The following is a 17254-nucleotide window of genomic DNA, read 5'->3' as shown; positions in this document are numbered from 1 at the left end:
AGTTTGTAACATACTTTGGTTAAAATTCCTCAATGGTTGTGTAAAACAACACACTTTTCCCTCCTCAAGAACAGCTCTGTTCACAGCGACCCGTTGCAGTGCATGTCTCTTTAAATGATAATGAGCAACTGCTCTCACACACACACACACAAACACACACTCACAGGTTCCTCCATATTGGCCACAGCAGAGCAGATCTTATCCAGAGCGATGCTGGCGCCGACCGCTGACGGGACCGGACTCGACACCGTCGGCCCGTGAAACTCCATGATCTGACCAGCAGGAAAACACTTGATCTGAATAATGACTCTCGTCTTCCGGTGAGGAACTCCAATTTGTTTCATAATTGATGAATTTTGCAACATTGACAGTGACAATGTTATTGAACTAAATTTAATCAACATAAAAAAAAAATCATAATTGATGAATTTTACAAAAAAAAAAAAATTCAGAATTGATTAATTTTGCAACATTAATTAAATAATAATAATAAAATATAATGAAATATAGGGCAATTAAATAAAATATATTGTACTATCATTTTATATTAATTGTATTAATTGTTTATATTATTATAGCGCAAATGAATAAAATATAAAACAATAATAAAAATAAATATAAAGTACTAAAATAATACTAAAATATAGGAAACATAGGACAATTTTATTTTAAATAATAATAAAATATAGGGAAAATAAATAATATATATTTTTACTATAATTTCATAGGGAAATATGGGGCAAATAAATAAAATATAAAATAATAATAAAAAATAAATATAAAATAAAAATATATATAAGGCAGAAAAACAAAAAATAAATTATGAGACAATTAAGAGATTGAAATGTTGCTCAGTTTTGTGCAGTTGTGCAGTTGTGTTGGTGTTACCAGATGATCGTAGCGTCCGCCGGCCGCCAAGATATCCGGGACGGTGCGTTTCCGTTTCCTGATGAACGCCACAAACTGGAAGATGACCCCGCAGTGATGCTGGACCTTATAGACCAAACCCAGATTCACCACCACCTTCAGGACACACGACACACACATTCAGATGAGGAGGAGAACTGATCCAGGAGATGAAGAACATCCGATATCACACACACAGAGCCGTCACACCTGCAGTTTCACACCACAACTGATCAATCTTCTGACATCGACTGTTATTGAACTGAATCAACATTAAAAAAATTGTTTCATAATTGATGAATTTTGTGACGTTGACTGTTATTGAACTGAATTTAATCAACATTAAAAAAATCATAATTGATGAATTTTGCAACATTGACTGTTATTGAACTGAATTTAATCAACATTAAAAAAAATCGTTCATAATTGATCAATTTTGCATCATTGACTGTTATTGAACTGAATTTAATCAACATTAAAAAAAATCATAATTGATGAATTTTGCAACATTGACTGTTATTGAACTGAATTTAATCAACATTAAAAAAATCATAATTGATGAATTTTGCAACATTGACTGTTATTGAACTGAATTTAATCAACATTAAAAAAAATCGTTCATAATTGATCAATTTTGCATCATTGACTGTTATTGAACTGAATTTAATCAACATTTAAAAAATCAAAATTGATCAATTGCATCATTGACTGTTATTGAACTTAATTTAATCAACATTAAAAAAATCGTTCATAATTTATCAATTTTGCAACATTGACTGTTATTGAACTGAATTTAATCAACATTAAAAAAATCGTTCATAATTGATCAATTTTGCATCATTGACTGTTATTAAACTTAATTTAATCAACATTTAAAAAATCATAATTGATCAATTTTGCATCATTGACTGTTATTGAACTTAAATTTAATCAACATTAAAAAAATCATAATTGATGAATTTTGCAACATTGACTGTTATTGAACTGAATTTAATCAACATTAAAAAAAATCGTTCATAATTGATCAATTTTGCATCATTGACTGTTATTGAACTTAATTTAATCAACATTAAAAAAATCATAATTGATGAATTTTGCAACATTGACTGTTATTGAACTGAATTTAATCAACATTAAAAAAATCATAATTGATGAATTTTGCAACATTGACTGTTATTGAACTGAATTTAATCAACATTAAAAAAAATCTTTCATAATTGATGAATTTTGTGACATTGACTGTTATTAAACTGAATTGAATCAACATTTAAAAAAAATCACAATTGATTAATTTTGCAACATTGACTGTTATTGAACTGAATTTAATCAACATTAAAAAAAATCTTTCATAATTGATGAATTTTGTGACATTGACTGTTATTAAACTGAATTGAATCAACATTTAAAAAAAATCATAATTGATAAATTTTTCAACATTGACTGTTATTGAACTGAATTTAATCAACATTTAAAAAATCATAATTGATGAATTTTGCAACATTGACTGTTATTGAACTGAATTTAATCAACATTAAAAAAAATCATAATTGATGAATTTTGCAACATTGACTGTTATTGAACTGAATTTAATCAACATTAAAAAAAATCGTTCATAATTGATGAATTTTGCATCATTGACTGTTATTGAACTGAATTTAATCAACATTAAAAAAATCATAATTGATGAATTTTGCAACATTGACTGTTATTGAACTGAATTTAATCAACATTAAAAAAAATCGTTCATAATTGATCAATTTTGCATCATTGACTGTTATTGAACTGAATTTAATCAACATTTAAAAAATCATAATTGATCAATTGCATCATTGACTGTTATTGAACTTAATTTAATCAACATTAAAAAAATCATAATTGATGAATTTTGCAACATTGACTGTTATGGAACTGAATTTAATCAACATTAAAAAAAATCATAATTGATGAATTTTGCATCATTGACTGTTATTGAACTTAATTTAATCAACATTAAAAAAATCATAATTGATGAATTTTGCAACATTGACCGTTATTGAACTGAATTTAATCAACATTAAAAAAAATCTTTCATAATTGATCAATTTTGCATCATTGACTGTTATTGAACTGAATTTAATCAACATTAAAAAATCATAATTGATGAATTTTGCAACATTGACTGTTATTGAACTGAATTTAATCAACATTAAAAAAATCATAATTGATGAATTTTGCAACATTGACTGTTATTAAACTGAATTTAATCAACATTAAAAAAAATCTTTCATAATTGATGAATATTGTGACATTGACTGTTATTAAACTGAATTGAATCAACATTTAAAAAAAAATTCATAATTGATTAATTTTTCAACATTGACTGTTATTGAACTGAATTTAATCAACATTTAAAATATCATAATTGATGAATTTTGCAACATTGACTGTTAGTGAACTGAATTTAATCAACATTAAAAAAATCGTTCATAATTGATCAATTTTGCATCATTGACTGTTATTGAACTTAATTTAATCAACATTAAAAAAATCATAATTGATGAATTTTGCAACTGACCGTTATTGAACTGAATTTAATCAACATTAAAAAAAATCATAATTGATGAATTTTGCAACATTGACTGTTATTGAACTGAATTTAATCAACATTTAAAAAATCATAATTGATGAATTTTGCAACATTGACTGTTATTGAACTGAATTTAATCAACATTAAAAAAATCTTTCATAATTGATGAATTTTGTGACATTGACTGTTATTAAACTGAATTGAATCAACATTAAAAAAAAATCATAATTGATTAATTTTTCAACATTGACTGTTATTGAACTGAATTTAATCAACATTTAAAAAATCATAATTGATGAATTTTGCAACATTGACTGTTAGTGAACTGAATTTAATCAACATTAAAAAAATCATAATTGATCAATTTTGCATCATTGACTGTTATTGAACTGAATTTAATCGACATTAAAAAAAATCTTTCATAATTGATGAATTTTTCAACATTGACTGTTATTGAACTGAATTTAATCAACATTTAAAAAAAAGATCAGAGTTGATTAATTTTTCAACATTGACTGTTATTGAACTGAATTTAATCAACATTTAAAAAAAAATCATAATTGATTAATTTTTCAACATTGACTGTTATTGAACTGAATTTAATCAACATTTTAAAAAATCATAATTGATCAATTTTGCATCATTGACTGTTATTGAACTTAATTTAATCAACATTTTAAAAAATCATAATTGATCAATTTTGCATCATTGACTGTTATTGAACTTAATTTAATCAACATAAAAAATCATAATTGATGAATTTTGCAACATTGACTGTTATTGAACTGAATTGAATCAACATTAAAAAAATCATAATTGATGAATTTTGTGACATTGACTGTTATTGAACTGAATTGAATCAACATTAAAAAAAATCATAATTGATGAATTTTGCAACATTGTCTGTTATTGAACTGAATTTAACCAACATTAAAAAAAATCATAATTGATGAATTTTGTGACATTTACTGTTATTGAACTGAATTGAATCAACATTAAAAAAAATCATAATTGATGAATTTTGTGACATTGACTGTTATTGAACTGAATTGAATCAACATTTTTTTTTAAATCATAATTGATTAATTTTTCAACATTGACTGTTATTGAACTGAATTTAATCAACATTTTGAAAAAAATCATAATTGATTAATTTTTCAACATTGACTGTTATTGAACTGAATTTAATCAACATTAAAAAAATCTTTCAAATTGATGAATTTTGCATCATTGACTGTTATTGAACTGAATTGAATCAACATTAAAATAATCATAATTGATGAATTTTGCAACATTGACTGTTATTGAACTAAATTTAATCAACTTTAAAAAATCTTTCATAATTGATGAATTTTGTGACATTGACTGTTATTAAACTGAATTTAATTAACATTAAAAAAATCATAATTGATTAATTTAGCAACATTGATTGTTATTGAACTGAATTTAATCAACATTAAAAAATCTTTCATAATTGATGGATTTTGCAACATTGTCTGTTATTGAACTGAATTTAATCAACATTAAAAAATCTTTCATAATTGATGAATTTTGCAACATTGACTGTTATTGAACTGAATTTAATCAACATTAAAAAAAATCATAATTGATGAATTTTGCAACATTGACTGTTATTGAACTGAATTTAATCAACATTAAAAAAAATCATAATTGATGAATTTTGCAACATTGACTGTTATTGAACTAAATTTAATCAACATTAAAAAATCTTTCATAATTGATGAATTTTGCAACATTGATTGTTATTAAAATTAAATCAACATTAAAAAAATCATAATTGATGAATTTTGCAACATTCATTGTTATTGAACTGAATTAAATCAACATGAAAAAAAATCATAATTGATGAATTTTGCAACATTGACTGTTATTGAGCTGAATTTAGTCAACATTTAAAAAATCATAATTGATGATTTTTGCAACTGACTGTTATTGAACTACATTTAATCAACATTAAAAAAATCATAATTGATGAATTTTGTGACATTGACTGTTATTGAACTGAATTTAATCAACATTAAAAAGAAATCGTTTCCGAATCGATGAATTTTGGGACATTGACACTGTTAATATCTGTTACACTGTTAAAGTAATAGAAGGACAGCTGATGAAGAGGAAGCTGGTCCAGAAGATGAAGAGTGTCAGATAACACACACACACACACACACACACCTGCAGTTTCACAGCCAGTTTGTTCAGGAGGTGCAGGACCTCCTCCAGATCCTTCAGGCCTTGCTTGGCCATCTGAGCCACAGCCGAACTCTTCTGCTTTGTGAGTGAGTTCATGAGAGGAAGAAGATCCTGCAAGCTTCCCTTCTGCTCGATGAACTTATACAGCGTCTGTAACTGACACACACACACACACACACACCATTTCAGTTCCAAACCACTGAATCACACGCAGTTCTAGTTCATTTCCTCCTCTTTACTTCAAGTCTTTATAAATCAGGCCGATCGCAGCTGTTGTTGTGTGGTTAATGCTTTATCGGTTCCATGTGTGTTTTATTCTTTCTGTACAGTTCTGTGGTGTTGAAAGTGCTTTAGAAAAAAGTAATTATGTATTAATCGTCTGATCGTGGATATATGATCTAATCACAATTATTTGAGACCGCAATATTAATGCAGTTTAAATTTCAATTGCCACTGAATTCAGGCGTTTATAGAAAATGCCATCAAATGTGCAATAATGTGTCTTACTTCACACGAAATTAAGACTTTAGTTTAATCAGACTGCATTATATTATATGATATGAGATATGATTAGAGATGCACCGATATGACAATTTTGGCCGATACCGATAACCGATAACTCTTTACATTTGGAAGCCGATAACCGATATATTGGCAGATAAATCTAAATCCAAATTTTTAGATAATTTTTGAGAGCCTGATTATAAAAACAAAAGTCTCACCATTAAAAGCCAAGATACAAACACAATTATGATGTTCTCATTATAATGTTATGTAGCCGATATGACAGACTTGCGGCACTTTAACTGGATTTTCCTTTTTTAAAGTGATTTCAATCATATTTCAAGCAGTTTAAAAGCATCGTGTTGAACAGTGCGCATCTGAAGCGTCTCAGCTGAAGGAAATAATACATTATTTATCGGCTTTAATATATCGGCTAAATTTTCTTTGTCGGGCCGATAACGATAACATTAAAAATGATCATATATCGGCCGATACCGATAATGTGGCCGATATATCGTGCATCCCTAGATGTGATATATTTAAATAATTCATTATAAAAATGCAATTATTAATTTTCACAGCACTGAAGTAAATCATATGGACCTATTTTATCACAGTTTTTATTATTATATTATATAAGATTCAAAGTTAACACCGCAACACAATTTAATCAATCACAATTATTTGTTAACCGTCAAAATTCATGATTGTGACAGGCCTATATTAAATGCATTATAAAATTATTTTTATGCATTAACTATGCCTGCAATGCACCTTTTAATCCATTTTATGATCTCATGAATAATTGTAAATACAGTTATAATGCTTATCTATTCACTGAACACTCCTATAGAAAGTATAATGCATTAAAACACACAACAAACAAGCAATCTGAGATGTAACAAGGAGTCTGTGAATATTATAATGCATTTATTTATGAAAATATATAATGCATTGCAACGTATGAATACATCATTAATGCATTACACATAAAGACTTCAAGTAAACATTCTTTTGCATCTATTATTGTATACTGTATGTAGTAGACTCATTAAAAGTCAAAAGTTTGGATTAATTATGATTTTTTTATGTTTTTGAGTCTCTAATGCTGCATTTATGTGATAAAAAAACTGAAATATTATTCCAGTGTAAATCTGTTGTTTTCTATGTGAATAATATATAGTAAAGTCAAAAAATACAAAAATGGTGTGCACATCCCAAACCCCCAGATTGGGCTCAGGTGCAGGACAATTAGGACAAACCGTGTTAGTGAACATCGCAGTAATATTAGACCTGGAGATATGCGCAGTCCTATAGCGTCTCACTTTAGACCAGTAGGCCATACCGTCAGCGCTTTGCAGAATATCGCTATAGAAAAGGTTACAAAATCCTCAAGAGGAGGAGATTATGAGAAGAAATTATTACAGAGGGAATGTTTTTGGATTTATACTTTAAGCACTTTGTCACCTTTAGGGTTGAATGAGGATTTTGATATTAAGCCATTTTTATAGTGATGTGAAATTATTATTTTATTTTTTTGTGACTTGTAAAATTGTATTTATTTATCTTATTTTTTTTATTTTTTTATTTTTGTGTGTGTGTGTGACTTGTCACGTTACTTGTATTTGTCATATGATTTTTTTTGTGTGTGTGCCCAATTAAGGTGATCACCTGTGTCTATTTAAAGTTGACTTCACTCTACACTGATATTGTGCCTGATGAAGACCTGAGGGTCGAAACGTTGCCTTTTAATAAGGGCTGTCAGTTAAACACGTTATTTACGGCGTTAACGCAAACCCATTTTAACGGCGTCAATTTTTTTATCACGCGATTAACGCTCTTTTTGGCCTAGCAAACTGTGTCGTTTTTTTCACATGCTTTTGCAACAGGACGCGGCCGCGCGGCGCTGCGCTATGATGAAACCCATTCATTTCAGTGGCTTGTGCCGCGCGAGGACGTTTTGTTGCTTCGTCGACCAAAGCGCAAGCGGATCTAGCTAGACCGGAAACAAAACAACAGGCACGACGCACACACTCGTTTGGGCTTGCGAGCCGGACAAATAGTTGGTTAACGTTACGTTTTGAGTGGATGACGAGCGCGAGACGCCGAAATGGATGCCAATAAGATTCTGAATGGAAATTTACTTTTAAAAAGTTGCCAAATGGTCCCATTGACGAGACCAAAGTGATCTGTGTGTTTGTCGTTGTGAACTGAGCTATCATCATCGCAGCACGTCCAGTCTGAAATACCACTTGATGATGGCCAAGCACACACACACACACACACACACACAATTCTCCGCCCCTTGTCAATATCAGGACCTCGTCAGTATTTCTTTCACCCTTTTATTGATGGACAGTGTTACATTGAGAGATTATTTGCTCCAAGTGAGAATGTTAGTGTGAAATTGAACACTGTATATGCCAATGTTGTTTTCAATAAAAAACATTTGCACAAAGCAAGCCGACCCACTTTTCCATGTTAATAAGAGCATTAAAATGAGAAAAAATAATGGGACAAAAAGAAATCAAGAGACATTTAGAATAGATAAAAATGTGCGATTAATCGCGATTAAATATTTTAATTGTTTGACAGCACTACTTTTAATAAATTCATTTGGAGCAGTAATTTTCAGTGTGCGGACTTCACATATACAGTAAAGTGTAATTTATTCCTGTGATCAAAGCTGATTTTCATCATCATTGAACCTCCAGAATCTGAGACTTACGCTGTTGCTGGACAAGGAGAGGTTGCAGAACTTGGCTTCCACTTCTCGCTTAGTCAGTTTCTCACTCTGTGTGTGAAGGGGAAAGAGAGACACAGAAATATATTCCAGGTTACATAACAGCGAAAGCTCATGTGAACCCGGTGAACCTGCGGGAATAAGAGACGCTCACACACACACACACACACACACACACACACACACACACACACACACACACACACACACACACACACATCGTAAAAGAGCAGTGACACACACACACACGTCATCATGTCTGTTCTGATGCATGTTCAACTAGTTCTGCATTAAAACATGATTATTCTCTCGGTTTCTTCAACATGTAAACAAACTGAGTTCATGCATATGTTTCTGCTTCGTTTACAGAGTTTCTCATTAATTACTCAAACTTTCAGCGTTTGTAAACCTACTTTCACAGAAACCACCAAAATAAAAGCAAAATAGTTGAACGCGTGCAAGTGAAGAAATTAAGACACAAGTATTGTAGTTTTACTACTGTAAAAAAACAATTATTTTATAGAAAATGTTACTGTTTTATCATCTGAAACATGCTAAACTTTATTCCATATACGTTCCCTAACTCGTGGCGATTGAAATAGAAACGTGAGATCAAGTTTATTAGTTTCACATTAGCTTGCGAGTAGAATAAATGTTAATAATGAGCGCCACTATAATGATCGCGACTCTGTTCTGAACACCGTTAAATTGAAAGGATTTGTTATAAAAAATGTTTATAATATTTGTAAATGTTTTGTTTTAATTACCTGTCTTTACAGTATTTCTCAATGTACAATGCAGTTGCATTACAATAATAATATACAGCAATTAATGTATTGTTATTGTTATTATTATTATGATATATATTTAAATTGTTTGGCTTTATCACTTTCACTACTAGTAAAAGGTTTGAGTCCACTTTAAAGTCCAGGCACAAGTGCATTAATAGAGTTTTTTACTCTCTACCCCATGGGAAACTATACAGAGCCACGTCTCACTGCTGCGGGTGTGTGTGTGTGTGTGAGAGAGAGAGAGAGAGAGAGAGAGAGAGAGAGAGAGAGAGAGAGTGTGTGTGTGTGTGTGTGTGTGTGAGAGTGTATGTGAGAGTGTGTGTGTGTGTGTGTGTGTGTCTCACCATGGAGTCACACAGTATGTTGGAGGCCTGAGTGAGTTTGTCTTCTGGAACGCCGCTGTGGAGCAGAACGGCCTTCAGCAGACTCGTGTGGTTCAGGTGAACGGTGTAGTTTCTGTCCTGAAACCAGAAACACAGCGCATCAAACACACCCGTATAGACATGAGACGTGTGTTATATAGACATGAGACGTGTGTTATATAGACATGAGACGTGTGTTATATAGACATAAGACGTGTGTTATATAGACATGAGTGTTATATAGACATGAGACGTGTGTTATATAGACATGAGACGTGTGTTATATAGACATGAGACGTGTGTTATATAGACATGAGACGTGTGTTATATAGACATGAGTGTTATATAGACATGAGACGTGTGTTATATAGACATGAGACGTGTGTTATATAGACATGAGACGTGTGTTATATAGACATGAGTGTTATATAGACATGAGACGTGTGTTATATAGACATGAGACGTGTGTTATTAACCCCTAGTGTATGTGTGTATATATGTGTAATGTATATGTGTGTATATATATTAGGGCTGTCAAATGATTAATCGTGATTAATCACATCCAAAATAAAATGTTTTTTTTTACATAATATATGTGGGTGCACTGTGTATAATTATTTTATATATATAAATACACACACATGCTTGTATATATTTAAGAAATATTTTAATGTATATACTGTATATAGATTTATAGACAATTTATATTATATATAAATATTTTATATATAAATAATATTTTTTTCTTAAATATACATGCATGTGTGTGTATTTATATATATACAAAATAATTATACACAGTGCACCCACATATATTATGTAAAAAAATACTTTTATTTTGGATGCGATTAATCGTGATTAATCATTTGACAGCCCTAATATATACATATATACATGTATATGTATGTATGTTAGGGCTGTCAAGAGATTAACATTTTTAATATAATGAATTACACAAATTCATTCTTAATCAGCCTGAAGGGTTTATTCTGAGAACAACCGCCTGGATGTTCATTATCCCTTACTGAACGGACCCCTAGATGAGCAATTGACCCGTTGTGTTGTGTTCATGTAGATGAACTCAGTTACTGTACTGCAGATGATCTCAGTTACTGTACTGTAGATGAACTCAGTTACTGTACTGCAGATGATCTCAGTTACTGTACTGTAGATGAACTCAGTTACTGTACTGCAGATGAACTCAGTTACTGTACTGCAGATGATCTCAGTTACTGTACTGTAGATGATCTCAGTTACTGTACTGTAGATGAACTCAGTTACTGTACTGCAGATGATCTCAGTTACTGTACTGTAGATGAACTCAGTTACTGTACTGCAGATGATCTCAGTTACTGTACTGTAGATGAACTCAGTTACTGTACTGCAGATGAACTCAGTTACTGTACTGCAGATGATCTCAGTTACTGTACTGTAGATGATCTCAGTTACTGTACTGTAGATGAACTCAGTTACTGTACTGCAGATGATCTCAGTTACTGTACTGTAGATGAACTCAGTTACTGTACTGTAGATGATCTCAGTTACTGTACTGCAGATGATCTCAGTTACTGTAGTGTAGATGATCTCAGTTACTGTACTGTAGATGAACTCAGTTACTGTACTGTAGATGAACTCAGTTACTGTACTGTAGATGATCTCAGTTACTGTACTGCAGATGATCTCAGTTACTGTACTGTAGATGAACTCAGTTACTGTACTGTAGATGAACTCAGTTACTGTACTGTAGATGATCTCAGTTACTGTACTGCAGATGAACTCAGTTACTGTACTGTAGATGATCTCAGTTACTGTACTGTAGATGATCTCAGTTACTGTACTGCAGATGAACTCAGTTACTGTACTGTAGATGATCTCAGTTACTGTACTGCAGATGATCTCAGTTACTGTACTGTAGATGAACTCAGTTACTGTACTGCAGATGATCTCAGTTACTGTACTGCAGATGATCTCAGTTACTGTACTGTAGATGATCCCAGTTACTGTACTGTAGATGAACTCAGTTACTGTACTGTAGATGATCTCAGTTACTGTACTGTAGATGATCTCAGTTACTGTACTGTAGATGAACTCAGTTACTGTACTGTAGATGAACTCAGTTACTGTACTGTAGATGAACTCAGTTACTGTACTGTAGATGATCTCAGTTACTGTACTGTAGATGAACTCAGTTACTGTACTGTAGATGAACTCAGTTACTGTACTGTAGATGAACTCAGTTACTGCACTGTAGATGATCTCAGTTACTGTACTGTAGATGAACTCAGTTACTGTACTGTAGATGAACTCAGTTACTGTACTGTAGATGAACTCAGTTACTGTACTGTAGATGATCTCAGTTACTGTACTGTAAATGAACTCAGTTACTGTACTGTAGATGAACTCAGTTACTGTACTGTAGATGATCTCAGTTACTGTACTGTAGATGATCTCAGTTACTGTACTGTAGATGAACTCAGTTACTGTACTGTAGATGAACTCAGTTACTGTACTGTAGATGATCTCAGTTACTGTACTGTAGATGAACTCAGTTACTGTACTGTAGATGAACTCAGTTACTGTACTGTAGATGATCTCAGTTACTGTACTGTAGATGAACTCAGTTACTGTACTGTAGATGATCCCAGTTACTGTACTGCAGGATCTGTTACTGTACTGTAGATGATCTCAGTTACTGTACTGTAGATGAACTCAGTTACTGTACTGTAGATGATCTCAGTTACTGTACTGTAGATGAACTCAGTTACTGTACTGTAGATGAACTCAGTTACTGTACTGTAGATGATCTCAGTTACTGTAGTGTAGATGATCTCAGTTACTGTACTGTAGATGATCCCAGTTACTGTACTGTAGATGATCTCAGTTACTGTACTGTAGATGAACTCAGTTACTGTACTGTAGATGAACTCAGTTACTGTGCTGCAGATGAACTCAGTTACTGTACTGCAGATGATCTCAGTTACTGTACTGCAGATGAACTCAGTTTCTGTAGTGTAGATGATCCCAGTTACTGTACTGTAGATGAACTCAGTTACTGTACTGTAGATGATCTCAGTTACTGTACTGTAGATGATCCCAGTTACTGTACTGCAGATGAACTCAGTTACTGTACTGTAGATGAACTCAGTTACTGTACTGTAGATGAACTCAGTTACTGTACTGTAGATGAACTCAGTTACTGTACTGTAGATGAACTCAGTTACTGTACTGTAGATGATCTCAGTTACTGTAGTGTAGATGATCTCAGTTACTGTACTGTAGATGATCCCAGTTACTGTACTGTAGATGAACTCAGTTACTGTACTGTAGATGATCTCAGTTACTGTACTGTAGATGATCCCAGTTACTGTACTGCAGATGATCTCAGTTACTGTACTGCAGATGAACTCAGTTACTGTACTGTAGATGAACTCAGTTACTGTACTGTAGATGATCTCAGTTACTGTACTGTAGATGAACTCAGTTACTGTACTGCAGATGATCTCAGTTACTGTAGTGTAGATGATCTCAGTTACTGTACTGTAGATGAACTCAGTTACTGTACTGTAGATGAACTCGGTTACTGTACTGTAGATGATCTCGGTTACTGTACAGTAGATGAACTCAGTTACTGTAGTGTAGATGATCTCAGTTACTGTAGTGTAGATGATCTCAGTTACTGTACTGTAGATGAACTCAGTTACTGTACAGCAGATGAACTCAGTTACTGTACTGTAGATGATCTCAGTTACTGTACTGCAGATGAACTCAGTTTCTGTAGTGTAGATGATCTCAGTTACTGTACTGTAGATGATCTCAGTTACTGTACTGTAGATGAACTCAGTTACTGTACTGCAGATGATCTCAGTTACTGTACTGTAGATGAACTCAGTTACTGTACTGCAGATGATCTCAGTTACTGTACTGTAGATGAACTCAGTTACTGTACTGCAGATGATCTCAGTTACTGTACTGTAGATGAACTCAGTTACTGTACTGTAGATGAACTCAGTTACTGTACTGTAGATTATCTCAGTTACTGTACTGTAGATGAACTCAGTTACTGTACTGTAGATGAACTCAGTTACTGTACTGTAGATGAACTCAGTTACTGTACTGTAGATGATCTCAGTTACTGTACTGTAGATGAACTCAGTTACTGTACTGTAGATGAACTCAGTTACTGTACTGTAGATGAACTCAGTTCCTGTACTGCAGATGATCTCAGTTACTGTACTGTAGATGATCTCAGTTACTGTACTGTAGATGATCTCAGTTACTGTACTGTAGATGAACTCAGTTACTGTACTGTAGATGATCTCAGTTACTGTACTGCAGATGATCTCAGTTACTGTACTGTAGATGAACTCAGTTACTGTACTGTAGATGATCTCAGTTACTGTACTGCAGATGATCTCAGTTACTGTACTGTAGATGATCTCAGTTACTGTACTGTAGATGAACTCAGTTACTGTACTGTAGATGATCTCAGTTACTGTACTGTAGATGATCCCAGTTACTGTACTGCAGGATCTCAGTTACTGTACTGTAGATGATCTCAGTTACTGTACTGTAGATGAACTCAGTTACTGTACTGTAGATGAACTCAGTTACTGTACTGTAGATGATCTCAGTTACTGTACTGTAGATGATCTCAGTTACTGTACTGTAGATGATCCCAGTTACTGTACTGTAGATGATCCCAGTTACTGTACTGCAGATGATCTCAGTTACTGTACTGTAGATGAACTCAGTTACTGTTCTGTAGATGATCTCAGTTACTGTAGTGTAGATGATCTCAGTTACTGTACTGTAGATGATCCCAGTTACTGTACTGTAGATGATCTCAGTTACTGTACTGTAGATGAACTCAGTTACTGTACTGTAGATGAACTCAGTTACTGTACTGCAGATGAACTCAGTTACTGTACTGCAGATGATCTCAGTTACTGTAGTGCAGATGAACTCAGTTTCTGTAGTGTAGATGATCCCAGTTACTGTACTGTAGATGAACTCAGTGACTGTACTGTAGATGATCTCAGTTACTGTACTGTAGATGATCCCAGTTACTGTACTGCAGATGAACTCAGTTACTGTACTGTAGATGAACTCAGTTACTGTACTGTAGATGAACTCAGTTACTGTACTGTAGATGAACTCAGTTACTGTACTGTAGATGAACTCAGTTACTGTACTGTAGATGAACTCAGTTACTGTACTGTAGATGATCTCAGTTACTGTAGTGTAGATGATCTCAGTTACTGTACTGTAGATGATCCCAGTTACTGTACTGTAGATGAACTCAGTTACTGTACTGTAGATGATCTCAGTTACTGTACTGTAGATGATCCCAGTTACTGTACTGCAGATGATCTCAGTTACTGTACTGCAGATGAACTCAGTTACTGTAGTGTAGATGATCTCAGTTACTGTACTGTAGATGATCTCAGTTACTGTACTGTAGATGATCTCAGTTAATGTACTGCAGATGAACTCAGTTTCTGTACTGTCGATGATCTCAGTTACTGTACTGTAGATGATCTCAGTTACTGTACTGTAGATGAACTCAGTTACTGTACTGTAGATGAACTCAGTTACTGTACTGTAGATGAACTCAGTTACTGTACTGCAGATGAACTCAGTTACTGTACTGTAGATGAACTCAGTTACTGTACTGCAGATGATCTCAGTTACTGTAGTGTAGATGATCTCAGTTACTGTACTGTAGATGAACTCAGTTACTGTACTGTAGATGAACTCAGTTACTGTACTGTAGATGATCTCAGTTACTGTACTGTAGATGATCTCAGTTGCTGTAATGTAGATGATCTCAGTTACTGTACTGCAGATGATCTCAGTTACTGTACTGTAGATGATCTCACTTACTGTACTGTAGATGATCTCAGTTACTGTACTGTAGATGATCTCAGTTACTGTAGTGTAGATGATCTCAGTTACTGTACTGCAGATGAACTTAGTTTCTGTAGTGTAGATGATCTCAGTTACTGTACTGTAGATGATCTCAGTTACTGTACTGTAGATGAACTTAGTTACTGTACTGCAGATGATCTCAGTTACTGTAGTGTAGATGATCTCAGTTACTGTACTGTAGATGAACTCAGTTACTGTACTGCAGATGATCTCAGTTACTGTACTGTAGATGAACTCGGTTACTGTACTGTAGATGAACTCAGTTACTGTACTGTAGATGATCACAGTTACTGTAGTGTAGATGATCTCAGTTACTGTACTGTAGATGATCCCAGTTACTGTACTGTAGATGATCTCAGTTACTGTACTGTAGATGATCTCAGTTACTGTACTGTAGATGAACTCAGTTACTGTACTGTAGATGAACTCAGTTACTGTACTGCAGATGAACTCAGTTACTGTACTGTAGATGATCTCAGTTACTGTACTGCAGATGAACTCAGTTTCTGTAGTGTAGATGATCTCAGTTACTGTACTGTAGATGATCTCAGTTACTGTACTGTAGATGAACTCAGTTACTGTACTGTAGATGAACTCAGTTACTGTACTGCAGATGATCTCAGTTACTGTAGTGTAGATGATCTCAGTTACTGTACTGTAGATTAACTCAGTTACTGTACTGTAGATGAACTCAGTTACTGTACTGTAGATGATCTCAGTTACTGTACTGTAGATGAACTCAGTTACTGTACTGTAGATGATCTCAGTTACTGTACTGTAGATTAACTCAGTTACTGTACTGCAGATGAACTCAGTTACTGTACTGTAGATGATCTCAGTTACTGTACTGTAGATGAACTCAGTTACTGTACTGTAGATGAACTCAGTTACTGTACTGTAGATGAACTCAGTTACTGTACTGCAGATGATCTCAGTTACTGTACTGTAGATGAACTCAGTTACTGTACTGTAGATGAACTCAGTTACTGTACTGTAGATGAACTCAGTTACTGTACTGTAGATGATCTCAGTTACTGTACTGTAGATGATCTCAGTTGCTGTACTGTAGATGATCTCAGTTACTGTACTGCAGATGATCTCAGTTACTGTAGTGTAGATGATCTCAGTTACTGTACTGTAGATGATCTCAGTTACTGTACTGTAGATGATCTCAGTTACTGTACTGTAGATGATCTCAGTTACTGTAGTGTAGATGATCTCAGTTACTGTAGTGTAGATGAAC

The 17254-nt window shown here is 33.1% G+C and overlaps 1 protein-coding gene across 1 annotated transcript in view; it reads right to left on the bottom strand.

The window, feature by feature from the left end:
* Positions 1–17254, bottom strand: part of eif2ak4 (eukaryotic translation initiation factor 2 alpha kinase 4) — a gene marked incomplete at its 5' end in the record, with an annotated part of 81676 nt that overhangs the window by 21703 nt on the left and 42719 nt on the right. Inside the window, 5 exons of the mRNA XM_056251570.1 lie at positions 165–272; positions 889–1023; positions 5666–5839; positions 8916–8981; positions 10066–10182. Of these exons, the coding sequence (XP_056107545.1) occupies positions 165–272; positions 889–1023; positions 5666–5839; positions 8916–8981; positions 10066–10182 (600 nt within the window). The remainder of the gene's footprint in view (positions 1–164; positions 273–888; positions 1024–5665; positions 5840–8915; positions 8982–10065; positions 10183–17254) is intronic.

Source organism: Rhinichthys klamathensis, unplaced genomic scaffold, assembly GCF_029890125.1.
Source record: "Rhinichthys klamathensis goyatoka isolate OS25496 unplaced genomic scaffold, OSU_Roscu_1.1 h1tg000085l_1, whole genome shotgun sequence".
NCBI classification, from domain to species: Eukaryota; Metazoa; Chordata; class Actinopteri; order Cypriniformes; family Leuciscidae; genus Rhinichthys; species Rhinichthys klamathensis.
The sequence above is the reverse complement of the archived record's forward strand: the minus strand, read 5'-3'. Positions and strand labels throughout refer to the sequence as shown.